This window comes from Carcharhinus amblyrhynchos, chromosome 30, assembly GCF_965287045.1.
Source record: "Carcharhinus amblyrhynchos chromosome 30, sCarAmb.v2.hapA, whole genome shotgun sequence".
NCBI lineage: Eukaryota > Metazoa > Chordata > Chondrichthyes > Carcharhiniformes > Carcharhinidae > Carcharhinus > Carcharhinus amblyrhynchos.
The window spans coordinates 18,967,401-18,995,325 of NC_137353.1; the positions used below are offsets into that span (position 1 = coordinate 18,967,401).

General features: G+C 45.4%; 1 protein-coding gene across 1 annotated transcript in view; it reads right to left on the reverse strand.

Annotated features, from left to right (window-relative positions):
* acap3a (ArfGAP with coiled-coil, ankyrin repeat and PH domains 3a) overlaps positions 1–27,925 on the reverse strand; it is a 331,287-nt gene that overhangs the window by 3,335 nt on the left and 300,027 nt on the right. Inside the window, exons 18-24 of the mRNA XM_080215115.1 lie at positions 27,329–27,543; positions 24,293–24,391; positions 23,673–23,765; positions 21,518–21,738; positions 20,653–20,762; positions 18,838–18,948; positions 17,594–17,655 (exon numbers count right to left, since the gene is read on the reverse strand). Of these exons, the coding sequence (XP_080071241.1) occupies positions 17,594–17,655; positions 18,838–18,948; positions 20,653–20,762; positions 21,518–21,738; positions 23,673–23,765; positions 24,293–24,391; positions 27,329–27,543 (911 nt within the window). The remainder of the gene's footprint in view (positions 1–17,593; positions 17,656–18,837; positions 18,949–20,652; positions 20,763–21,517; positions 21,739–23,672; positions 23,766–24,292; positions 24,392–27,328; positions 27,544–27,925) is intronic.

Genomic DNA, 27,925 nt, shown 5'->3' on the forward strand with positions numbered 1-27,925 from the left:
TGCAGGGCTGAATGGCCTCCTGTGCTATAAGCATTCTATGATTCTGTGATTGTTTCCTCGAATTTGACGATCAGTAACAGGTGGTCATTATTTGAAACTGTCACTCAGGGAATGAGGAGAAAGTTTACAAAAAACCATGAGCATTGTTGAAACACACAAGTTTTTACACTGGAGAATAGTTAGAGGAGAAGATAGAATCTCATCAGAGAGAAGTGAAGCAGAGGAAGATACATAGCCATGGAGGGGTGGCAGTAGTCTGGTTTCTCCATCAAAGAACTTAGATCAGGTTTCTCCAACATAGGCTGGTCCAAGGGCCAGGTGCAGCCCATGAAGCCCTTCTATGAGACCACCAGAACCACGGTTCAAAATGCCAGTAACAGGCAAATTGGAATGGAAGATTCTGGAAGGAAAATCTCCTCCAATCACTAGTGAGCCTATCAGCAGATAATATGGGAGAGAAACAGTCAGTGATTGGAGGGGCAGCAAACACCAATGGTGGTGAGTTCAGGCCCAGAGGACAGAGAGCCAGGGACCAGGTCCCTGGAAACAGAGCCAAAAACAAGCCTGAGGGAAAAGGTCCCTGGGGACAGAGAGCCAGGGAGCAGAGAGTGACGGAACAGGCCCTGGGAACAGAGAGCCAGGGAATGGACTCCTGGGGACAGAGAGCCAGGGAACAGACCCCTGCAGACAGAGAGCAAGAGAACAGGCCCCTGGGGACTGACAGCCCAGGGACAGGCCCCAGGGAACAAAGACCCAGGTTGAGGAGAGGCTGGCTGAGAGGTCTGGGAGTGAAATGCTTTGGAGGAAGAGAGATGGGAGAGGCTGATTGCCACCTGTGAGAGGTTGAGAGTGAGTATATGTCAGTCAGCAGAGGTGGGGGTGGGGCTGGGGTGGTTGAGAAAGAGAGTATGCATGGGAGTGAGAGAGAGAATGTATCCGTGTGAGCGAGTGAGAAATGAATGTGTGGGAATCACAGAGAGAGAGAGATTGCGTGGGAGAGTGAGACACAGAGAGAGATTGAATATGAGAGTGAGAGAGTCTGTTTGTGTTCATGGGAGTGAGTGAGAGAGAGAGATAATGAGAAAGGGGGTGAAAGTGTGTTTGTGAGAGTGAATGAGAGAGAGTGAATGTGTGTGGGAGGTGAGTGAGTGAGTGTGATTGTGTCTGCTGGCTCAGGTTTCTCATTTTCACCACAACAAACCAACCCATACACAAACCTGCTCACACTGGGTGAGTGAGCGAGTGAGCTCGGCACCTGCACTGACTCTCTCACATGCTACTGTCTTTAACAGCCTAATGCTATGACATTGCTTTATTTTTCCTCAGCAATTGCTTATTTTCTTAATACCTCAGCCTTTTTTCTGAAATTCAGTTTAATAATGTACAAAAATTTGCTTGTTGGCTCCTTGAGAGAGGAAAATGTGGAAGTTGCTCCCCCACCCAATGTAAAGATTGGAGAGGCTTTTTGAATAGCTGCCTCTGTGCTGTAAACACTGCCAGTGCTGCTTGTAATCAATGACCTTTTCTATTTAATTAAGAAAAGATGCCCTTGGTTTTATTCCTCATTCTCTCCTCCAGAGCCACTGGATGCCAAAAATGAAGGAAGGTTCTAGAGCCACTGGATATTAAGAGAGAAGGTTCTAGAGCCACTGGATATCAGGCGAGGGATGGTTCCAAAGCCATTGGATATTATGAGGAGACAAAGTTCCGGTGATCAGAAGAGAAAATGCTGGAAAATCTCAGCCAGTCTGGCAGCATCTGTAAAGAGAGAAAAGAGCTGACGTTTTGAGTCCAGATGACCCTTTGTCAAAGCTAAAAGGTATAGAAAGTGGGAGATATTTATACTGCAGGGGGAGGGAATGAAAGATGAGTCATAACCACAAAAACGAGAGAAAAGGCTGCTGATGGCAGCCCATAGAGAGAATAGAAGTTGAGAATGACCGAACGGCAGAGAGGCTGAAATCAGGGGGTAAACTGTGACAGACGAAGAAATGGGAGGAAGTGGGGAGATGAGTGGGAGAGAGAGAAAATGGAGAAAAAGAGGCTAAAGGGAAGCAAAGGGGGAGAAAAGGTAAGAAAAGGGGGGACAAAAAAGGAGGAATAAAAATAAAAACAATAAAGAAATAAAAGGAAAACAGTTAGAGATTGAGGCTAATTCCTACATGTTGTCCAGAATGTGAATTGTTAGCCCAGCATGGTTATTTTAAGATCATTCTCTTAGATTATCTATTCCAAGAACTGCTTTGTTTTCTCACACCCTACACCTCTGTAATTGTATTGATAGAGCAGCAGGGGGCAGCATTTACTCACTATGCTGCTCCAGACAGAACGGAGACACTCAGCAATCTTTCAGCTTTAACCCAACATTTAAGAGAAATTTAACACAAGAGGCAAATAGGATGCCTCCCACTGCCTCAAGTGTTGTATGGCTCATGAGACCAGAAGGTTGACTCTGGGGTAAGAGGAAAGGAAAGGTAAGTTTATTTCAAACTCTGTTTACATACTCAAATATGTTTTAGTCAATTTGCTTCTTAAGTTAGTTGTTATAATTGGCCTCAATACCTCTGGCAAAGAACCGTAGAATCTACAGCATGGAGACAGGCCTTTTGGCCCAAACAGGTCCATGCTGACCAAAACACCCATTTAAACTAATCCCATTTGCCTGTATTTGACCCATATCCCTCTAACCCTTCCCTTCTGCTGTCATCATTTAGTAACCCCAGCTGGGTTGTGATGCCTCCTAACATTGCTGGGCTCAGTTTCCCAGTGGTGGCATCAACACTTGCGTTCAAACAGGAATATTTCAGAGAAATTTGGGTGAGAAAAGAAGGAAGCCGTGTTTGAGTTGATCCTTTGATTTTGATTTGGTCCTATCAGAGTTTGATTTCTTGTGAAATCATTGAGTGATTTTGTATCTGATTCAAACAGGATTCTGTTGATGCAGACAGTATTACACTATACAGAGATGATGTGGAGATGCCAGTGTTGGACTGTGGTGGGCACAGTAAAAAGTTTCAGAACACCAGGTTAAAAGTCCAACAGGTTTATTTACAATCACGAGCTTTTGTTTTGCTGTGTGAAGGAGCAGCGTTCTGAAAGCTTGTGATACTTCTTATTATACAGATAGTGTAACCTGGTTTAAATCATAAACAACCCCATCTGAATTGTCCAAATTCTTCCCCTTTCGGTTAAAAGCAAAATACTGTGGGTGCTGGAATCTGAAATAGAAACAGAAAATGCTGGAAAATCTCAGCAGGTCTGGCAGCATCTGTGGAGAGACAATAGAGTCAATGTTTCGAGTCTGGATGACCCTAACTCTAATGTTGGTGGGAGGGGAGATTGGTTGAGTGGTAATGGTAAAGAGGTTCAGACTAATGTTCCGGGCGTACGGGTTCAAATCACACTATGGGAACTGGCAGGATTTAAATTCAGCCTGGAACTCTCTTCCTCAAAGGCAGGGGAAGCAGATTCTTTGAATATTTTTAAGACAGAGCTGGATTAACAAGGTTATTGGCAGGCAGGAATGTGAGGTTGAGGGTACAATCAAATCAGCCATGATCTTGTTGAGTGGCAGAGCAGGCTCGAGGGGCTGAGTGGCCTACTCCTAATTCCTAATGTTGGTAGATGGACAATTTAGGGACAGTCAACCTGTGACTAGTTTGAGTAACCCGATTCCACTGATGGCCCAATGGGTGAATGTGTGGAATGAAACCAGATAATACTGGGAAATCTCAGCAGGTCTGACAGCATCTGTGGAGAGAGACTAGAGCCAACATTTGGAGTCAGGATTACCCTTCATCAGAGTTCATGTAAATATCTGCTGTGACTGTGGGCTAAAGGGATCATCAAGATTTTAGATGGCCATTTACCAAGACAGTGACCATCCCGCTGACCAGGGAAGGGGGGATATTGAAGCAAATTACCAATTGGTCACTCCCTGCTGGTAGGTACATAATTGAGTGGTAGGCAAGGGTAGAACTGTTCAAATCCAGCATGTGGAGTTATAAATGGATAGCCAGTTTGGCAAAGCACTGGGCGGATGGAGAACGTGAACCATGTCCGGCAGCAAAGGATGAGGTTATTAGGAAATAGTAGATGTGAGGGAATTCAGATCAGAGATTAGGTGCTTGATGGCTGGCACAGACATAATGGGCCAAAGGGCCTCTTTTTGTGCTGTAAAGCTCTCTGAGATCAGGCAGGATCTGAATGATTTGAGGTCCTGGGGTCAAACTGAAACAAACTGCAGAAAACAGGCTAGAATCAATAAGCCCTTAAACCATTGATAGATTCCAGATATTAACAGCATTATTTTAATTATAGCTTAACATCTCTTGTTAAGGCACCTGCTAACACAATTACACTGGGCTACACATACATTAAGCGATGTGAAGATATTACCAGTTTAACAGATCAAAAACTTCATTTCATTCTTGCTTCCTTGTTTAGTTAAATGGATTTTGTTTTCCACAAACTTCTTAGTTAGTCATCACTTTGCATTTCTCCTTTACATTTTTTCCCCTCCAATGTCTTCAGCAACTGTCTCCCTTGATGCCTGAATGAGAGGTGACCTGGAAGCAGGCTGAACACTTCCACACACCCTCTACCCTCCAGCTCAGTAACACAGTGAAACTGGGCTCAGCTCCAACTACCCATCTTGTGAGCTCAGCCAAGCATTGCAGCCAGCAAAACAGATCAAAGCGGGCATGAGTCCTGTGTCAAAGTTGACCTCTCGTCTCCATGGCTACCGTCATCTATGATGCCTTCGTTCAGTTAACAGCAATTGGATTTCCCAGTGGATTTGATGAAGGTCCTTACTCCCCCACTTACCAATCCCTTACAGGAGAAACATGTCAGGTGAACATGTTTTAAACAAGTCACCTTGCACTGAGATTCTTGTTTTGCAATAAGAAGTCAACCATAAATCGCTTTAAAAATAGGTTGTGGGGTGGGGGGGGAGCGGTGTTTGATGGTAGGGGAGAATTTTTAGTCTAGAATGGTTTCACTTTGATTTACATTCTCGTGTCACAGGGGCTGGCTGAACATATGGTGCTCAGTGTAAATCCTGAAAATGATGGCGAATGCACTGTGTCTTCATGAGAAAGAAAGGTTAATGTATGAGGTGTAACCCTTCAGCAGATCTGGCACAGTCAAAGGAAGATCCTTCTATTGTGCTGACAAAGCCTCGTCAAGGTTCACTGCATTCAAACCAAGATTCAACACCCCATCTCTAACTCTCATTCATTCCCAGTAACCCCTTATCCCCCACCTCCATCTCTCTCCTACACTATAGACTTTTCAAACAGAGGCAGTGAATCATTACACTCCTGATTTATCAAGTCGTCTGTCCTGTTTGCCCTCAGTGTTGTACTGCATCATGAACATTCGCTCCTGAATAGCTCAATGAAAAAGGATCTTTGATTTTCCCCACAACAGTCGGGGTGGCTAATCTGAAAGACTGAACCATTTTTCTGATGGACCTGCTGTGGCTTTCTTACACTTTCTGTTCCTGTCTCAGATTTCTTTTAAAATTATTAGTGTCACAAGTAGGCTTACATTAACACTGCAATGAGGTTACTGTGAAAAATCCCCTAGTTGCCATCTGCTCAGGTACACCGAGGGCAAATTTAGCACAGTCAATGCATTTAACCAACACATCTTTTGGACTGTGACAGGAAACCGGAGCACCCGGAGGAAACCCATGCAGACACAGGGAGAACATGCAGACTTCGCACAGACAGTGACTCAAGCCAGGAATCAAACTCAGGTCCCTGGCGCTGTGAGGCAGCATTGCTAACCACTGTGCCACCTTGACTTCTTACATTTGTGGCTCTTTTCAGAGAGTTAGAATATGCGCAATGGACAGAGTGGCCTTTACGTACTGTAAAGTTCAATGAGTCTATAACATACAGGATCGAAATGGTTTCAATGCTTCGACACCTGAGACAACTGTGATCAAGCATTCAATCCAAGCCCACAGCGCTTGGTTATTGAGTTCCATTAACTCTCAGTTCACTGGTGTCCACCAACTTTGGGAGGTGGAAACTGGGAGGATGCAGGCACTCCATCAGTTTCACATTGCGACAACGTGCATTCGCTACAAAATCTGATTAGTCCCAGAAACTATGGAGCCACAGAGAGGCTGGGGTTTGTGACGCATTTCAAATGGAAGAAAATCGATTGGGATAAAAGCAAATTACTGTGGATGCTGGAATCTGAAACAAAAACAGAAAATGCTGGAAAATCCCAGCAGGTCTGACAGCATCTGTGGAGGAAGAATAGAGCCAACGTTTCAAGTCTGGGTGACCCCTCATCAGCGACAACTCAACGTTGGCTCCATTCTCTCTCCACAGATGCTGTCAGGCCTGCTGAGATTTTTCTGCATTTTCTAAAATCGATTGGGATATGGAATGAGTTAAGGCAGTTACAGCAAATGTGAATTCAGATCACTGAGGGAGACAATTTATATATAGATTTATAATTTATATATAGATTATATATTTATATATAGACTTATAATTTATATATATTCAAGGTCACAGCAGCTCTTCTCCATTCTGGAGATTCTTTGCGCACTTCCAGCAGCTTTGGTTAGTGACTGCTCCCTCTCCAATTCCCAAACTGGATTCTTCTCATGTTGTTCCTATTCAGCTTTCTCCCTTTTGGACCAATAACTTTGGGAATGTCTGACTATCTAACCTCCGTCAGTGATCATGTTTTCACAAAGTACAGCACCTTGAATACCTGTCCAGTGTTTTGAGCTATCAACAGGCCAATATCTATTAGCTGCACCTTTGTAGATTTGAACTCTTGACCTCTGCAGCTTCTTTGTCAGGGAGCTGAAAGGACCATCTGCATGACAGCATAAATCCGAACGCAAATTAAAGCTCTTCAAGCTAAAAAGTCAGAGTCATACAGCACAAAAAGAGGCCCTTCAGCCCATCATGTCTGTACTGGCCATCAAACACAGTGGCACAGTGGTTGGCATCACTGGCTGACAGCACCAGGGATCCGGGTTCGATTCCTGGTTTGGGTCATTGTCTGTGCAAAGTCTGCACATTCTCCCCGTATCTACGTGGGTTTTCTCTGGGTGCTCTGCTTTCCTCCCAAAGTCTGAAAGATGTGTGGGTTAGGTGCACTGACCATGCTAAATTCTCCCTCAGTGTACCTGAACAGGCGTTGGAGTGGCATCTAGGGGAATTTCACCATAACTTCATTGCGGTGTCACTCTAAGCCTACTTGTGATAGTAATAAAGAAACTTTAAAAAATACCCATCTATTCTAATCCCATTTTCCAGCACTTGGTCCATAGCCTTGTTCGTGATGGCATTTCAAGTGCTCATCTAAATGCTTCTTAAATGGTGTGAGAGTTTCCACTTCTACCATCCTGTCTCCTTTCAGGCAGTGAGTTCCAGATTCCCACCACCCTTCCCCGGTTATCGGCCACTGAACCTCAATACGTTTTTTGAAATGCCACATACAATAGCTGGGTATTATTTTTTAAAACAGGAAGATCCTGCATTTTAAAATGATTTGAAGAGGTTTACTGCACTTGGTCTCCTGAGCTGGGACAGGAGGCAAGTTGTGTCTCACATTACTCTTGGCTGGTAGGTGACACAGCTTGTTGCTGTATAGGTGCCTGGTACAGACACCTGTTGATTTAGGTTCAAATGTGTTGGTACCAAGCCTTGTCAGGTCTGTGGATATGGAGCTTGGCCGAACCCCTTCCACCTCCCCCCATGTTTTTTCACACACCCCAGCTTGTGAAATTGGAGTCAAAGCTGTAAGAATTCAGCTGGTTTAGCAGCGCCTACAGAGAGAGAGGGAGAGGGGCAGAGCTAATGTTTCCAGTCTGTATACAGAAGAGTTAATTGCATTGGACTGGAAACTTTCTCTTCTTTCTCCCTCCAGAGATGCTGCCAGGTCTGGTGAGTTTATTCCCCCCCAGCATTTTCTGTTCTTATTTTAGATTTCCAGCATCCACCCCCCCCCTCCAAGTCTTAAAGCTGAATTGAAGCTTTTTGCAAAGTCAGTCGGCTAGGCAGCACCTCCGTCCTCCCACCAGCCTGGAAATCAGCCCATTGTGTGCTGCAGGAACAGGCATGCTGAGAACGCCAACACATCTTGTGGGAATTTTACCGATTCGGGGCTGGCGAGGCTCACAGAACGGAATTCTTCGTTGGCCTCAGGCGGGATTTTACGAGCCTTGCCCGAGTGAGGTTGCAAAATCCTGTGTTGGATGACTGAGGAGCTGGGTGTTGTTGGCGATTGAATAAATCACAAACACTCAGAGTCCGCTCATGCAGAGAGAACAGCTTTTTGTTGGGGGGGGGGTGGTAAGGGGGAGATGGGCAATAAAGTTACTGGCTTAGCCGGCAAGAATTAAAATGAAAACTTGCTCAATACAAGGCACCTTTCCCCTCAGGATATTCCTCAGTAATTTCAGTGAAATACTTTAGAAGTGTCTTCACTTTCATACAGCAGGCAGCCAATGTGCACATAGTAAGCTCCACAAACTGCCAGCTGTTTCATTGAATGTTGACTGAGGAATTTTCACCCAGTACATCGGGGATAACTCCCCTCTTCAGGGAAAAAAGCACCATGGGGATCTTTTATATCCATCTTTCAGAGCTTCAATTTAACATCTAGAACCAAAGATTTGTTTGCACTTTGCAGGTTCCCCCCCCATCCCCCGCTCACTGTGCCAGGAGGGTGGATCTGTATCTGATCAAACCCCTGGACTGGGGTTGGACCCACAACTCGGAGAGTAAAGAGGAAAGTGGTCGGGGAGGAGAGTTCTGCCCCTGTCAGTAGTGAATGTTGCTGGTGGGCCCAGAGAGAGAATGGGGTGGGGGGAGAACTTGGGAGGGGGATGGGGAGGACTGGAAGGGGGGGTGGATTGGGGAAGGGGTGGATTGGGGAAGGGGTGGATTGGGGGAGGGGTGGGGAAGGGGTGGATTGGGGGAGGGGTGGGGAAGGGGTGGATTGGGGGAAGATGAGGCTGAATTATCCATTGTAGCCGGACAGTCACTGGAAGTTGCCATTCTGGTGAAATGTGCACGTCAGTAGAAAGAGCAAATGTGGAGTGAGTGAGTGAGCTGGAAGAAGGCAGCGGAGAGCATCGATTGAGGTTAGGAGTTCAAACTGAATTTATTAACAGTTTCTCAAAAGACATTAAGAAAGCAGACACAAGGCAACAGTCAAAAGTGTAAATTGTACAAAGATATTCAGCTGCAGAGTGCATCAGTCTGAGTACAACATTCAGTACAGACAAAGAGTAAGATAGCACAGCCTTGTGGCAAAGCAGGCAGTGAGAGGGTTAAAAGTTGCTTAGCGTATTTACAGCTGTACAGCAAGACTCCATTCTACAGCATTTCTACAGAACTTTTCACTATTACTTTAGTTAAACTGCAGGTTCGTACCATCTATGCTATCTAACATACACATAAGTAGCTTTTGTGTTTTGCCAATTCATCTTTTGGCATTAACTTCCAACCACCAGCCCCCCCCCCCTCCCCCCCCCCCCCATTCCCCACTGTGTCTCCTCCCCTGAAGGGTACTGAGCTCAGGGCCACAGGGTGTTGGCTGTCTCCTAAGCCCTCCACCCATTGCTAGAGTGTGGGGTACCTATCAGGGTAGCTGACTGGGGAGTATGATTGCTCAGTCCATCCTGCGGGGTGTTCCCCGCAAGACTGACTGGAGACTGATCAAGGTGGGGGGGGGGAGAACTCTTTCTCTCAGCCCCCCACCCACTCCCCTCCAACCCAACAACTGAGGGTCAATTCTAACACACCCACCAACTGAAAGGAACGGACTCCGCACTTCCTGCTGTGAAAGGCTCCTTGTAACAAAACGGAGCCTCAAAGCAAAGGCAGGAGAATCCGCTCAGGATTTCAATCCAAACTTTCATTCTGTTATTTCAGCCCATCTGTCTATTGTTACCTAGATTCAGTGTACATCTTGTGTCTTATCCAGTCTTTGGCAGGAAGTAACAGTTTCATTGTACAGCAGTGTCCACTTTAAGGGATTTTAGAATACATCAATTTTCCTTTTAAAAACAGCACATTCAAATCTTGTATCAGGAAGCCCGTTTCCAGGGTGTTGTGTAGTGGTTGGTTCTGGTGTGGAGGGAAAAGTGGCGTTTAATTCCACATTAGGCCTTTTCAAACAAAAAAAACTGGTTTCCAAAATAGCAGTTTGAAAGAATCTGTCTGGGTGTGTCGCCTGCAGTCACCCTGATCCCTACAGTGCAGAAGGAGGCCATTCGGCCCATTGAGTCTGCACTGGCCACAGTCCCACCCAGACCTTATTCCCATAACTCATTCATATTTACCCTGCTAATCCCCTGACACTAGGGTCAATTTATCATGGCCAATGCACCTAACGCGCATATCTTTGGAGTGCGGGAGAAAACCGGAGCACCCGGAGAAAATGCATGCAGACTGAGGGGGAATGTGCAAACTCCACAGACAGTGACCTGAGGCTGGAATTGAACCCAGGTCCCTGGCACTGTGAGGCAACAGTGCTAACCATAGTGCCACCCTACAGACTGGATTTGCAGCAAGTTTGATAAATGATCCCTCACTTATGGGAGGGGGTGGAAATCTGGGTTCAGGTCAGAGTCCAGACTATGAAGATGAGAGTCTTTGACTGCACAGGTTCTATATGAAAGAATGTGAACAGATCCTGAGACCTGCCCATACTAATCATTCATTTACAGACAGCTTGGGCTTAGTAGCAGAGCAGATAGAGCTTTTTTTTTGCTGGTTTTAATTCTGCTATCCCTGAGTTGGTTTGATAGGGACTGAGGATGCCTTCATTGGAAAAGAAAGTTCATTTTCCGAGCATAAAATTAGAAGGAGCCAAATAATGGCTGGAATGTCATAGTCTTCACAATTGGACCTTGGCACATGAGCAGGGCTGTGCTGGCTGTAATAGTCTAGACTAGAAAGCTGCTATCTGACTGAAATCTTCCTTCCTTCACCTCAGGTGTCTGTCCTACAAACTCCAGCTGCTAGACAATAACTATTCCTGCTTCTTTATAAGTTGAGGTAAAGGGCGGTTGACTGGGAATGTTTTACGTTGATTATTTTTTTCTTTATTTTATGTTTTTTATTACCAAAAGTCACTAATCTATCCCTGGGACAGGGAGGGATTCTGACCTCCACATGTGAGGACACCATACTTGTTTAAACAAGCTTTTGGTTAATGCTTCTGAGCACATGGTGCATAATTATCTTTGCTCTGAGCCCAGGCCAGATAAATATCACATAATCGGAATGGGGATATGGATGTAATTTAAGCCTGGCTGGACAGATGGTTCTCGGGAGTGGAGCAGCAGGTTTGGCTCTGTGTTTGTGTAGCTGGATATAAAGGAGAACTCAGGCTCCATCATCACCTCCAATCTACCATCGCTGAAACTAGTTTCAACACAGGGCTGAAACAGCAGCAGCTTGGGTTACCATCTCTGGAGAATCTGGAGGCGCTTGTGTCATACCTGGAGTGTTTCAAGGATTTTGGCATTTTGCCAGTGGTTGCTACCTGAAAACAAGAGAGAGAAAAAAATAACTATCTCAGTGGCATTAACCTGATTAATCTCCTTGATCTCAAACAGCAGATGCTGTTGGAACTCGCCTCTTGAGCCAGGGACCTGGAGATCCCTCACTGAAGTATCAGGAAGTTTGAGGTGACTCTATTGTAATCACCTTGAATCTTTCCTTACCAAAGGAAACCAATCAGATTATTAGTTTTTTTTGGTATAATAGTGTATTTATTAGTGTCACATGTAGGCTTACATTAACACTGCAATGAAGTTACTGTGAAAATCCCCTAGTCGCCACACTCTGACACCTATTCAGATACACTGAGGAAGAATTTAGCATGGCCAATGAACCTAACCAGCACATCTTTCAGACTGTGGGAGGGAACCAGAGTACCTGGAAGAAATCCAAGCAAACACAGGGAGAACGTGCAGACTCTGTACAATTAGTGACCCAAGCCAGAAATCGAACTCGGGTCCCTGGTGTTGTGAGGCAGCACTGCTAACCACTGTGGCACTGGTTCCAGCAAACTTTGATTTTCAACCACACTTCTAGGTGGTTACACAATCACAGTGCATTAAGCAATGCCAGTCAGATCCCCAGCGATATGTTGTCAACTCCAAAAAGATACTTTTTAGGGGACGTGGTGTTATGTATAATGAATTACAATTCATTGCTAAGATTAAATCTCAACAGCTCAAAAAGAAAAGCAGAGATCTTATAAACTGCTAAAGAGATTCTGCTAATGAAATGTTAACAGCTTCCATGACAGAGGGACTTAAACATATGTGGAGGTATTTTTAGATGCAGCAGCATCGTGGTATGTTATGTTATTGGAGTAGCAATCTAGAGACATGAGTCCCAATCCCACCCGTTAACTAAATTAAATCCCCAATAAGAAGCTAAAATCAGAAATGGTGACTATGAATCTATTGTTGTAAAACCAACCATGTTCACCAATGCCCCTATAGAGAAGGAAACCTGCCATCCTTCCCCATTGTGGGCCTGTATGTGAGTCTGAAATTCGAGCCTGCTCCATTATTGGATAATGTCATGGCTGAAATGGTTCTGATCTCAACTTTATGTAAGCCTTGACTCCCTTGTTAATCAAAAACCTGTCTAACTCTGCCTTGGATCAATTCAGTGACCCAGCCTTCACTGTCTTCTGGGGGAAGAGAATTCCACAGAATGATCCATTGAGAGGAAATACTTCTCCTTATCTCTGTCTTAAATGGTACGCCTCGTAAACTCTGTTCCCTGGTTCTAGTCTTTCCCACAAGTAGAAGAATCCTCCTGGCATCTACCCTATTCTGCATGTTTCAATAGGATCATCTCTCATTGTACTAAACTCCAATGGGTATAGGCCCAACTTGTTCAACTTTTCTTCATAAGATAAGCCCCTTATCCTAATAATTGAAAGACTGAACTCCAGTCCCACAACAATGTGGTTCATCCTTAACTCCTTTCTGAAACGGCCGAATGGTTGTATTTACCATCACCTTCTCAAGGGCAATTAGGGATGGGAACTAAATTCTGGACTTAACAGTGACATCCATGACTCTCAAGTGAATACTGAAAGGAAGCTATGAAACAAACTGCTGTAGGGAGAATAAACGCAAATCAATTTAATGAACAATTGGGGCCCATAAGAGGTGGATCCAGTTTCTGGTTAAAGAAGTTTGCAGACAGAGTAAAAGAACTCCTGCTCTCACCAACAGTCAATATTCCAAAACAAGTCAAGACAGGTCAGAATTCCTGAGGGAGGATCAATATTCCTGAAATTGCATTGTCTGAACCCTGAAATTGTCTGCTGAATGCCTGCTCCTGGGAAATTTCTACCTCAGGATCTCAGGTGAATGGAGGAATGAAGTTCTTTCCCATCAGGATGAATTTGGGAATAGTTGTGCAGAATTGCAACCTGTATGTCAGTTGGGGGTTTAACTTGTGTGCAGAATCAATGGCTGGCTGCATGGGTGTCACATGACCTGTGGAATTGTTAAAGGTGAACATTTCGTTGAATTTCTTTGTAATGCATTGCATTAAAGTGGGAGCCTGCAGCCACTATTCCTAACACAGTCTCTACTAACAGGAGATTGTCAGCTCAACCTCTGAGTGGCATCCAATTGTTTTGCTATCAGTGGGGGGGCAAGGCGTAAAGGGGGAGGAGTGGGGTGGAGGGGAAAATCGAGGGTGAAGTCAGGGGCGTAGGATAAAGAGGGAAAGGAGTGAGGGGGAAGTGAAGGGTGTGGGGTAGAGTGGAACTGGGTGGGAGAAGGGGTGAAGGGGGGCTGTGGGGTGGAGAGGGGGTGGAGAGGGGGTGAAGGGGAGTGAAGCGGGGGTTGTGGGGTGAAGAAGGGGTGAAGGGGGGGTTGTGGGGTGGAGAAGGGGTGAAGGGAGGGTTGTGGAGTGCAGGAGTGTGGTGGGGAGAAGTGGAGGGTTAAATGGGGGAAATGGGGTGGGGGGTGAAGGAGGTGAAGGGGTGTGGGGTGAAGGGGGAGCGAAGTGGGTTGGGGGATGGTGGGGCGGAGGGGGAGGGGTAGGAATACTGTTCAATCCCAACTCTGGGAATTCTCCCAGCTCTGAATATGAGAGCCATAGAGCAGCAAACGGCAGGCCCACTACACTTCCTGGCCCAGGGGAGATGGCTCTGGGTATAGTGCTTTATTTACACTGTTGCTTTCTGCCCAAAGACACATTTCACCAGCTTGTAAGGATCTTGCATTAGACTATGAAACAATGTTATGCACAGCGTTTAATTAGAGATGCCGGGAGTCACAAATCAGTTTGAAAACATCGCTCCATACACAAAGTACAAGAAAAAAAATTCAAAATGAAAAACAATTTTTTTTGTTGAAGCTGAACCTGTTGCGGACCCTGTCGACCCAGGCTTGGTTGCAAATCAAACAGCTTTCACAAAACGCGGGTAAAAGAGAACTCGCTGTGTGCTCTAATCATCTACGCTGAGTTAAAGCAGTAGAAATCTGCACAGTGCGTCACACAAAATAAAAGCTCCGAGACATTTTCTGCCTGTACTGCACCGATACAAAACGAAGTGTTGTCAATTTAAAAAAATACACTCTATGGTGTTACAAAAAAAACCACAAATCCCCAAACACAGTTACCTGTATTCATTTTTTGTTTCATTGCACTATTCCTCTGGGCAAGTCATATAAATAAACATTTAAAACAACACGTCCACTGTTGAGAAAATTCACAAAAGTGTAACAGAAAACAATACTGTAGGTAGGAAAAGTGCACAAAGTTGTTCTCATACATATAATCTAATTCATATTCCATTTCATTTTAAATAAATTGTCCTAACCGGAACAAAATTCCATTTTAATATTTACAGAACTTCTTCCCCCTACCCCCCGAGTTCTTAAAATGTGTAATTTTTTTTTCGAGAAACAGCAAGTTGTAACCACCGTTACCAAGCAATACACATCAGCACACAACACCTACTGTACAGGAACAAGGGCAGAATCTGTCCTATGCTTGTAACCAAGGTCACCTGATCTGTTCATAATAATTACAACATCGAGATTTAAAAAAAAACAAAAGGTCAGTGTTACCAAGAAACCCAAATCACAGAAAACAATCAACTTCTTTCCAAACTGCTCAGGTTCTGGGTTACTAGATGCAGCATCTCAACAACGTAATGTTCGACTGGTTAAAAGATCAAAGTCGTTCATATGGCTCAACACTTCCCTAATTACATTTCTAGGGATGTTCTTCACCGTAGAAAAGTTGAGTATAGTATAAAGGAGTATTTTAGTTGCCATTTCAAGTTATTTAATAGTAATTCATTGGCAAACTAACCCTGGCTGCTTCTAAAAAAAATGATGTTATTACAGGGAGTCCCTTGGGACTGCAGCTTGCTCGGCACGCATTTGCTGATAGGTCTTCCCATTGAATGGGTTTTTTTTCCTCTTTCTGTAACCGTGGCAACGATTTTTGCAGCACCATTGCAAAAAAAAACCCCAATCACAGCACACAACTTTAACGTTACTTGTCTCGGACCTGACCTAACATAGCCTGGAACACGGTGAGCCCCCAGGCAGTGTTGGTGAAAGTAGAGAAGGTTTTGCCCAAGCTTCAACTGTTTTATTTGTGTAAAGTTTCCATTAGAAACAAAAGATTGAGAATACATTTTTGATTCCATTTTTGTAAATGACAGGCTTGTTTGCTAAATGCCGATTGTATTTGTTAACCTCCTCCCCCTTACCTGTGCTTTTTTGAATATTCTTGATTTATTTATAAATATACTCCCACACAATTTCCCTTGTGGCTGCCCTGAGCCTTACTTCTTGTACTCAGGGGACTACCTGTAGGTGTGGTTGTGTCCATGGCAATGACCAACATGCACCTCCAGCCAGCAAGGGGTGTTGAAGAAAACAGTTTCTCCTCGCACTAATATCTCCCAGTCTCATGATTGCGGCTGTTTAGGTGTTATTGCCGATTGGGACACTGTGTGCCCCACACCCCATTGAGAAGCATGAGTATTGGCAGCAATGCTTCCCCTGTTTATGGCAATGGGGTAGGACTGGTAATGCATAGTGTCAAAAAAGCAGCATGGGAGGCACTGCTGCCACATGGCGTCAAGGACTGGGGTTCAATTCCTGCCTTGGGTCACTGTCTGTGTAGTGTTTATACCGGAGTCCGTGTGGATTTCCTCCGGTGTTCCAATTTCCTCCCACAGTCCAAAGTTGTGCATGTTAGGTAGATTGGCCATGCTAAGTTGCCCCTTAGTGTCCCAAGATGTGTAGGTCAGGGTGATTAACTTGGTAAATACATGCGGTTACAGGAAAGGGCCTGGGTGGGAACCTCTGTTGGAGAGTCGGTGTAGACTCAATGGGCCAAATGGCCTCCTCCTGCACTGCAGGGATTTTATGATTCTAAGTGAGGGTGTGAACATTAGCCAGGGCTGACATTCACCCTTGGTTTGTCCCTGCAGGGTACCAACACAAAAGAGCCAAGAAGAACTAGCTAGGGTAAATGCATGGGGTTTGGGGATAGGGCCTGGGTGGGATTGTGGTTGGTGCAGACTCAACAGGCCGAATGGCCTCCTCCTGCACTGTATGATTCTATGAAGAATTACCATTAAAAGTGGGCATCTTTTAAAAATCAAACACAGCTATAGGGAAAAGATCAATTTTTAAGTTTGGGCAATAATTTAAAGAAGAGTTCATCAGGGTTTTATAGAAAAACATTTGGATCCTACAGTTTGTTGATTTATAATCAGAAATTTACAGCTCTCAAACTGAGCTTCTCTGATTTTAAGTGGAAGGAAGCACACTGACCTTTTATTTGAAGAACTCTGAACTGCAGTTACAGATTACTCTCTCTTTTCCTCTGCTCTTCTGCAGTCACTGACTTCTGGCGTACAATTTTACAGCTGCCTGCAACTCTCTGTACCTCATGCAGTGATTACAGAGAGTGAGTGTTCAAAACCCTTTGACTGGGGCAGTGGGCATCAATGTTGAACCCAGCCCTGTGCTCGATCCAATGTCTACAGCACATCCTTACAGGGATTGCTTGATAGTTACCAGGATTGGGAAACGTTGGTTGAAAATTCCCTCTCTTGCCCAGAGGGACTGAGGACAATTGGAGCACCTCTGCTTGCACCTACTGAGACCAGCCAGTTGAGTAAAAAAGCTTGCTGATCTTTATGGGTCAGTACCATGCCAGGGACCACCCAAGGACACTAATCCTTGAGAGTGCGGAATGTTTGTGAATGACTACTTAGTTCCATGCTTTAGAGCAACCACATTAAGACTGAAAGTGTGAAGAAAGGATCTTTTTACACAAGACGAAATAAACTTGAAGCACTGTCCTTTTCCTCTTTCACCATCAATGCCAGCTGTACACACACAGTCATAAAGAAAATAGCTCATCACCTCAACGTCTAGTCAAAAGAGGCCCAGTTATCATCACTACATCACCCAGTCAGGTTAGTTAGTGCTGGTTTCCCTAGCATTCATCTATCTTAAGGCTGATAAACTCCTGTATGCACTTCCTGTACTGAAGCTCAGTGGGACTGCTGCTAGGATATTGACCTGGCTGGCCAAATGGGCCTTCCGTCTCCCGCATCTCTTCATTCATTCTTGCCAGCCGCAATCTGTGGGCAAAGAGAGAGAGAGCAAATTAACATTTTCCCAAGCAACAAAGGAGGAGAAATGGTCACATGTCCTCAAGGTGAACTTTGAAGGTTAACATCTTAATTTGGGGACTGAGGCAAAAGTGTGGCTTCACCACTCACTTTATACCCGTGGAACCTGGGTTAAATTATGACTCAGCTTAGCAGAATAATTCTCTCCCTCTTCAGATAATTAACTTTCATTAAACTTTCAGACATCTTAAATGGGTTTCCTACAGGGGACAGAACTGGTTGGCTGTCTTGTTTAATGGGCCATTCTTCATGCACACTCTGATGTTGGGCTAATGTTAACAGTGGCAGGAAGCAGGCAGCCAGCTGGTTATCATTCACCACACCCGATTCTCTTTATAGTAGAGACAATAGGAAGGGAAACATAAACCTGCTTATCTGGCAGCTGTTTTCTGCCTTCACTTATAGATTATCAAGCCTTAACTGTCAGCAGCCACTTTGCTGGGGACAGCATCAGAGTCAAGCCTATTTCTGTCCACGTGCACCACTCCCAATCTCCCTAAATGCACCCAGACTACAGAATTTAAACTGAGATCAGCAGTGGCCAGATCAGCGAGGTGTCAGATCTGCTTGCTCTGGAAGCCAAGGGCCAAAAGTTCCTCCCAGGCCCTGTCTGAATCTCCCCAGCAACTATCAGAAGCGGGTGCAGAGCAAGGAAAGGGGCAGAAGCTGGCTAAGTCAGGAAGCAATGACCCTCTGCCAACAGAGACATGCTGGGAGGGAGTGAGGGGTCAGATCTACTGCCTGGCACCCTCAGGAGGATTCCTGCAGAAGGTCTGATCTTCGTGGCAACTGATTCATGGGAGCCGTGCCTGGGAGTAATTATAGGTAACCTCACAACCCTGCCCTATCTGTCCTCATCGTGAATGATAAAATTGGACGTCAGCAACAGAACAACGGGAAATGGGAAACAGGGCCCAGTCCAGCAACCCGTACTTGGGTCAGAAGAAGTAATGCTTTTCAATTTGATAACAGTAACCATTTTCATTGAATCAAATGGAATTAGAAATGCGGATTTTCAAATGATGGTGCTGGGACATAAACAATATAACAGAATGCAGGTTTGATAACAATTCTCAAACAGCAAGGACGAAGCTGTTGGGGCGGTGGGGGGGGGTGGAAAGAGAGGCTTACAGTGTCACGATGTCCGCATTGGCTGCTTGAACAGCAATGCTGAGTGGATCCTGCCCATCATCATCCACCGCGTTCTGACTGGCTCCTCGCTTGAGGAAGAGACAAACCTGACTGTAAAGAAAGTTACGCGAGGGTTAGTAAACACGTTAACTCTCAAAAGCTCACATTTAGACAATGCCTCTGATGTGTTAAAACCTCCTAAGGCGCCCAGCGCACTATGAATACGTTTACAGTTCACAACACAGAACCAGGGGATGGGAGGGAAACGTAATGTTAGAATGAGGGCGAGTTCAAAAGGTAGTGGAAACCCAGTACTCTTCCCAAAAGGCTGTTGAGGTTGGACAGGGCAGGAAGGTCAACTGAAAAGTTCAAGACACAGATTGATAGATTTTTGTTAGTTAAAGGGTATTAAAGGATATAGAACCCAGGAGAGGAAATATAGTTCAGTTGTAGAAGAGCCAAGATTTAACTGAAATGCTAAACAGGCCGGAGGGATTGAATAATCTCCTTCTGTTCCTGCGTGAGTGCATCAATTACTCTGCAATCCTTTCAGACTGGCACAGAGAACTGTGTCAAAGCTTGACCATGTCAGGCTTCAAAAGAGCTGCTGCAGACCCGATGGGCCGAATGGCTACCTTCTTTGCAGTAACATGCCATGAGTCTATAAACCAATGGTTCTTGGGCTGAATAGAAAGGGTCTTTGGAAGTCGAATTGCTCCTCTCCTCCCCTGCTGGGGAAAGTTGCTCTCACCTCCAAAGCTGAAGGCTCGAGGCAGGTTAAATGGAAAAGGTTTAAACTTGGAAAAGTAGGAAATAAAAATAGAATAAAAAGTGGGGAAAGGAGAGAATAGGAGGGCAGATAAAAGAGAATACTGCAAACGTAGGGAAAACATACATTTTATTCTAAACCGTATCTTGATGCTTAATTGTACAGAGATTCTGTAAGGGAATGTTACTGTCATTGCACAAAAGCTGAAATCTGACAAATCTAGTTGGCCCACAGTTAGAAGAAGTTTCTGAACCTGCTAGAGATTTTGGGAGTTATCAAGTGCAGCCACAGAAGCATGAGGAGGTAGGGATAAAGAGACACCGAGCAAAAGAAAGAGGTATTAGAAAGGGGGAGATCAAAAAATGTGTGAAGCATGTGGGTTTGGAGGCAGAGTGTGAGATGAAAGGAGGAAATCCCCATTCCGTGGGGGCTAGGAACCTGCAGGCTCCAGTGAGGAGGAGGAGAGGATGTTCAAGGCCAGAATGGTGGGCGGGTTTACAGAAATAACGTGGGGCAGGGCCACGGACTGGAATTTATTACCTACATATGGATTTTAAACATGAGATAACAGGGCACCAACAGACAGTGTATATCAGCAAGCAACAAGGCGATGAACGGGTTAACTTGGTGCAAGGTAGGATTCAGTTTTTAACAAGCTGAAGTTTGTGCAGGACAGGAGACAGACCAGGACAGTGTTGAAGTGATTGAGTGTGGAGATGATAAAGGCATGTGTGATGTTTCAGTTGTAGACGGACTGAGGTAGGGGAGGCATCAGAAAGTGTTCAGGGTCAAAATAGATGCTGAGATTGAGAACATCAAATTCAGCCTAAATACAGGTGATCCGGGAGGGGGATGGGGCCATTGGCAAGCGCCCAGCATCGATGACTTTCCTGTGTTTAGCTGAAGGAAGTTATGGTTCCTGTAGGACTGGATGTCCAATGCACATTTGGACAACGCAAGAAGTGGTGGAGGGATAGATAGAGACTAAGGGTCAAAAATATTCTTCAAATGATACCAGCCTCAGCAGTTTAGCACACATTCCTTACCCGGTGTGTCCCAGATAGGTGGCATGGTGAATTGGACCACGGCCCCGAATGTCTTTTTGATTTACATCAGCCCCATTTTGAAGCAGAAATTCGCAAGCAACAAGTGAACCCTGTTGAAGGCATACAAGGTAAGAAAGTTACATCTGAAGGGCTACCAATCCAAGAGCAGAAAAGATAATCTAACAGGAACACCTGTCTAGTACAGACTTAATACAAACTCAAAACTTCCCTGTCTACTTCCCGCCTTGAATGCTAAAATATTTACAGGCCCATTCACCATTCTTTGACAGACGTTCCAAATCTCTATCTCCTGGAAGGACAAGGGCAGCAGATGTGTGGGAACACCACCACCTACAAGTTCTCCTCCAAGGCACACACCATCCAGTCTTGGAAAGATGTTGCCTTTCCTTCACTGTTGCTGGATCAAAATCCTGGACCCCCTGCTTCTCTAACAGTACTGTGGATGTACCTACACTACATGAACTGCATCAGTTCAAAAAGCCAGATCTCAAGGGCAATTAGGCATGGACAACGAATGCTGATCTTGCCATCGATGCCCAGATCCCAAGAATGAAAAATAGCTTTTACACAATCCTCCTGTGCTTTACCAGTCCACTGTTCTTTAACTGTAACCCAGGGTAGAGAGGGCTGAAGGGTTATCTGACCACCAATGATGAACAAATGAGACCAATTCTACTCCTGTCTATTATCCACAGTTTAGTGACACACATCAGTGCTCTACCTATCACCAATACTGTAACAAACCACCACTTAAATTGTTTTATTTTTTAACCTCTGTTATCCTGTTAGCAAAACGCGCATAATCATCTCTTAAAACCCCTGGAGGTGAAGTGCTGAAACTCACCCCAATGACTGCTTGGATTAATGGAGTTTTATTTTCATCCTCATCATTGACCCAATTGACATCAGCACCATGGGCCAAGGCCTCAGCCATTACTGCCAGATTGCGAGCATGTGCGGCCTTGTAGACCAGGATCCCAGGGTGTAATTCTCGGAGGTCCTCAGAGTCAGAAGCTTCAGGCTCGATTTCCGCCTCCCCACTCGACTCCTCTGAAACTTCGCTCACTGTGAATAGTAAAGCGACAGTCAGCCATTATCCAGCCAGCCCGACCTCAATTTAATCCATTGATTAGATTGCACATAACTAGCAGGCCGCAGTGTAGCATTAATCTGGGGTGGAGGTTCAACAGAAGTGTGTACAGAATGACTTCTGCTTTATCATCGCTAATATAACCCAGAGATAAGAGGCAGCACAGTAGCACAGTGGTTAGCACTGCTGCCTCACAGCGCCAGGGACTTGGGTTCAGTTCCAGCCTTGGTCACTGTCTGTGTGGAGTTTGCACATTCTCCCCGTGTCTGTGTGGGTTTCCTCCAGTTTCCTCCCACACTCCAAAGATGTGCAGGTTAGGTTGATTGGCCCCTAGTGTCAGGGGGGCTAGCGAGAGTAAATATGTGGGGTTACGGGAATAGAGTGGGATTGTGGTTGGTGCAGACTCGATGGGCTGAATGGCCTCCTCCTGCATTGTAAGGATTCTATGATAAGGTAAGATGCTAAATGTGCGAGCATTGCAATCTTCTATAATTTTCCAACCTTGTACCCAAAGCACATTTCAGAAACTGAAGTGCTTGCAGCTCAAGGCCTTCCAGCCCTTCGAGTGAACAGTTACAAAATAGTGAGTGGTTTAGGCCATAAACTCCAATGTTGCTGGCTGGGAGCTTGATCTATTAATCTAATATCGTACTGACAGTGTGTGTCAATTCAACACATCTCTTAATAAGAAAAAATTCCAATAAAAGAGTAATCATTCTTTTAAAACAATTATCAGGGGTGCATTCCTCTCCGGAAGATGCGTACCCATTTTGGGTGTTATCCCACACAGGAACTATCAACTCTCTTTTATGCTATTTTGCTAGCCAGTATTCCTCAATGAGTATTGACATTTATGAGAATGGTTTTGGGATGCATCACAATCTAGCTTTACCCTATATAGTCCATTAAAGTAACTTTGGTGCAGGAGTCGTGGGACTGTGATCAGGAACTGTAAGAAGTCTCTCCAGGTTAAAGTCCAACAGGTTTATTTGGAATCACTAGCTTTCGGAGCGCTGCTCCTTCATTGGTTGAGTCCAGAGCGGTGCTCTGAAAGCTCGTGATTCCAAATAAACCTGGTGGACTTCAACCTGGTGCTGTGACTGTGCCCACCCCAGTCCAACGCCAGCATCTCCACATCATGTGATCAGGAAGGTAGACCAGGCTTAATCGTAAGTGATCACATTTTAATTTTTAAAAGCCATTTTGAGAGCCAAATTCACGAGAAGGTTTGTATGTTCCAGATCTGGATAGGCTGAGTGAGTGGGTGACAACCTGGCAGATGGAGTATAATGTTAGCAACTGCGAGGTTATCCACTTTGGTAGAAATAATAGTAGGAGGGATTATTATTTAAAAGGCGAAAAACTGCAGCATGTACTCGTTAGGGTTTAGAAGGCTGAGGGGGGGATCTCATAGAGACGTATAAGATAATGAAGGGGATGGATCAGGTAGAGGTAGAGAGATTCTTCCCGCTTAGAGAGGATAGCAGGACTAGAGGGCATAGCCTCAAGATAAGGCGGGGGGGGGGAATTTAGATCAGAATTGAGGAGGAACTTCTTCACTCAAAGGGTGGTGAATCTCTGTCCGTTGAAGGGGTGGAGGCTACCTCGCTGAATATATTTAAGTCACGGGTAGACAGGTTTCTGAAAGACAGGGGAATTAGGGTTATGGGGAGAAAGCAGGAAAGTGGAGCTGATCCACCAGATCAGCCATGATCTTATTGAATGGCGGGGCAGGCTCGAAGGGCTAGATGGCCTACTCCTGCTCCTATTTCTTATGTTCTTATGTTCTGTGTATTGCTGCAGGGAAATTCAGCTCATTGGTGAATTTTATTCCAGCAAAAGCATGGAATCCCTCAGTCGTGTTTCTCAGCCACATCCCTGCTGGGAAGCAATCGGAAACAGGACTTACCTTCTTCTGTGACACTGTCCACAACTGTACCGAAGACCAGGATATCGGTGCTACCATCAGTGCTGCCACCCAGGCCACTGTCGCTGCTTAAACCTGCAGGGCCAGCAGACAGAGAACAAGAAAAAGTTTAGCACCTTTACACTGACAAGGGAGGTCAAGAAGACAAGTATAGGTAGTGAGGGGCAAGGATGCCGAGAAACCACATCATTGGAGCACAATCAATACAATTGCAGCCTGTGCTGTGGATTCAGTCACTCAGGGTGGTGCAGTGGCACAATGGTTAGCACTGCTGCCTCACTGCGCGAGGGACCCAGGTTCAATTCCAGCCTCGGATCGCTGTCTGTGAGGAGTTTGCACGTTCTCCCCATGTCAGTGTAGGTTTCCTCCCACAGTCCAAAGATGTGTGGGTTAGGTTGATTGGCCGTGTTAAATTGACCCTAGTGTTGGGGGGATTAGCAGGTGACAGGGTTAGAGCCTGGGTGGGATTGTGCAGACTTGATGGGCCAAATGACCTCCTTCTGCACTGTAGGGATTATATATCTATATTTATTGTGTACCTAGCCAGTACATATGCTATATATGGCCAGTGCTGCATACTGGATTCCTGAGAATATACTTACTACGAGGCCCAGCTGTTGTGTCAAAGTAGGAGAACAGGGAATCGAGTTCATCGGGACAAAACAGGGAGTCTCTTCGAAATTTCCTCTCCAGGGCGGCCGCTGCGTTTCGCCACGATGACCAAAGGAAGAAAAGCAGTGATTAGTCCAAGCGGGATTACAGAGGGAGGAACAAAGCTAATACTACCAATCACTTTCATTTCTACTCCAATCACTCTCCCCCATCAACCCTGTTTTCCTGAAGGGGGTGGGCTCACATGGGGCACTGCTCCTTCAAACATTCACACATCATCATTCTTTCATGGGATGTGGGCGTCACCAGCAAAGGAAGCATTTGTTGCCCAGCTCTATTTGCCCTTGGACTGAGTGGTTTGTTAGGCCAGTTGAGAGGGCAATTAAGAGTCAACTGCATCGGATCTAGAGTTACATATAGACCAGGCAAGGAAAGAATTATAGAATCACTACAGTATAGAAGGAGGCCATTCGGACCATTGAATCTGTACCAACCACAATCCCACCCAGGCCTTAATCCCATAACCCCACACATTTACCCTAATCCCCCTGACAGTAAGGGCAATTTAACATGGGCCAATCAACCTAACCCGCACATCTTTGGACATTAGTTTATGACAATCAACGATAGCTGTCATAGTCACCATTACTGAGACTAGCTTTATATTCCAAATGTATTAATTGAATTTAAATTCTGTCAGGTGCTGTGGTGGGATCTGAACCCAGGCCTTCAGAGCATTAACCTTGGTTATCAGTCCAGTGACATTACCACTACCCCATGGGAGGCTTCATGTGCACCCTGAGGCAGTGAGTATTCGATCATGTGCCCTCATCTTGTCATATATTTGCTTTCATCTGGAATGGTCACTAAATGCCTTCTTCATTTTTGTTTCTTATCCTGATTCCACTTTTGCCACCTTGGCTGGCATTAGTCAACTCTGTACAGGGTCTGTAGACAAGCTCTATGGACTGGCTTTTACACTGGACAATCTATTTAATTATCCTTTTCAGTTTATTATCAATTATTTTACATTATTTTACAGTAAGATGAGTACTGTGTGATCTGTATTATATTATTCCTCAGACTAGAATTCTCCAAAACTATTGGAATTATTGATGCTTAGAAAGGACTGGATATAAGTGATGGCTACGATGAAAGAGTCATTCGGAGCTATTAAAAAAGTCACAGGGACAACCGCCCTGTGGTTTGGTTGGTAAGTGCACCTTCAGTGTGACCCTGTGCCACAGAGGAAGATCCCAGCCAACTCTGTGTTGAACCAGCACGGTTTCGTTAAGGGGAAGTCGTGTCTGACGAATTTATTGGAGTTCTATGAGGATGTGTCTAGGGCGGTGGATGGAGGAGAGCCGGCGGATGTGGTGTTTCTTGATTTTCAGAAGGCGTTTGACAAGGTGCCTCACAAGAGGTTGTTACTGAAGGTCAGGGGGCATGGAGTTGGGGGTAGGCTGTTAGCGTGGATAGAGGATTGGCTGTCAAATAGGAGGCAGAGAGTGGGGGTCAATGGGTGCTATTCAGATTGGCGGTTGGTGACTAGTGGAGTGCCCCAGGGGTCGGTGCTGGGGTCTCAGCTATTTACCATTTATATAGATGATCTGGAGGAGGGAACCGAGTGTATGGTGTCGAAATTTGCTGATGACACCAAGATTGGTGGAACGGCAAATTGTGCGGAGGGTGTGGAGAGTATGCAGAAGGATCTAGATAGGCTGGGCGAATGGGCCAGGAACTGGCAAATGGAATTTAATGTTGGCAAATGTGAGGTTGTCCACTTTGGTAGGAGTAATGGTAGGAAGGACTATTACTTACATGGTGAAAAACTGCAGCATGCAACGGTGCAGAGGGACCTCGGGGTCCTTGTGCATGAGTCGCAAAAACCCAGCCTGCAGGTGCAGCAGGTGGTCAGGAAGGCGAATGGGATGCTGGCCTTCATAGCGAGGGGGACTGAATATAAAAGTAGGGAGGTCTTGCTGCAGCTGTATAGGGCACTGGTGAGGCCGCAGCTGGAGTACTGTGTGCAGTTTTGGTCGCCGCACTTACGCAAGGATATTTTGGCCTTGGAGGGAGTGCAGAGGAGGTTTACTAGGCTGATACCGGAGTTGAGGGGGTTGAACTATGAGGAGAGGCTGAATAAACTAGGCTTGTACTCGTTAGAGTTTAGAAGAATGAGGGGAGATTTCATTGAGACATATAAGATGATGAATGGGATGGATAGGATAGAGGTGGAGAGGCTCTTCCTGCTCAGAAAGGACAGTAGGACTAGAGGGCACAGCCTCAAGATAAAGGGGGGTGCGGTTTAGAACGGAGTTGAGGAAGAACTTCTTCACTCAAAGAGTGGTGAATCTCTGGAATTCTCTGCCCGTTGAAGTGGTGGAGGCTGCCTCGCTAAATATTTTTAAGACGTGGGTTGATGGGTTTTTGATAAGAGAGGGGATTAAGGGTTATGGGGAGAGGGCGGGAATGTGGAACTGAGCCACGACAGATCAGCCATGATCTTATTGAATGGCAGGGCAGGCTCGAAGGGCTAGATGGCCTACTCCTGCTCCTATTTCTTATGTTCTTATGTTCCTAATGGTTAAACACCAGGGTAAATAGGGACACAGTTTGCCTCAGTACCCGTGGGAAAAGGCGGCACATCTCCCATTCCAAGGCAAAGCAGAGGATTGTTCTAGATGCTGCTGGGATCCAGTGTAGAGAGGTGAAAGGAAGCTTTAGTGGGGCATAAACTGACACACAGACATGTGAGGCTGAATGGCCTTGATTCTGTGTGATAGACTCAATCAAATGCACACTGAGTTGCATGTCACTTGGCTATAAAACCCTTTGTGTTCTAAAAACTTGGACTGTCTCCACACGAGGAGTAGCCACTTGACCAGTGGCCTGCCCATTCCTGTGTAGCCCAAGTCACACCTTCAGGTAAGGAGGGGATGTAATTTAAAAACACACACACACACACACATACACACACACACAGAATGGACAGAAAAAATGAATTTGGGTTATTTGGTTTTTACCTGCTGCGAATGTTGCTGGTGACACACTGCCGGTGTCCTGTCGGTACCTCCTCCGGGCGGTCGGAGCTTTGGTGGAACTGTTGTGCCGTCGGCATTTCTTGACGCTCCACCGCCGCGGTTTCCGTTCAGGGTCCGTAAGGGCATCGGCATTGGGCAGCTTTTTAAGGAACTTCTTTTCTACATATTTGGCTTTGATCCAGGCTTCTTTCTGCTGCCTAAAGCAAAAATGTGTGAGAAACGAACAGAGCAACACCACCCCCCCACAACACCCGCTAACTATTTGCATACAGAGGGTATGAAGACAAGGTGGCAGAGATCCAGGGATATTAAACATTTCTCAGAGGGTTTGCTGTAGCTCCCCGCAGCACGGTTGTTACACATACTCTCTGTGTGTGAGCTGCAAAATCTCAGTGCATCCTGTGGATTGAACCTAAGTGAACTAATCACAACCTGGGGGTCAGTGGGAGCATGATGCTGCTCTTAAGTTCCCAATGGGCTGAGGACAAGGAAAATCAGCCCGTGTTCCTTCAATAAGGTGAGACATTGAGTGGCCACGGCATGTGATGCCTCCCACTTAGGAGACAAATATTCGTTGCC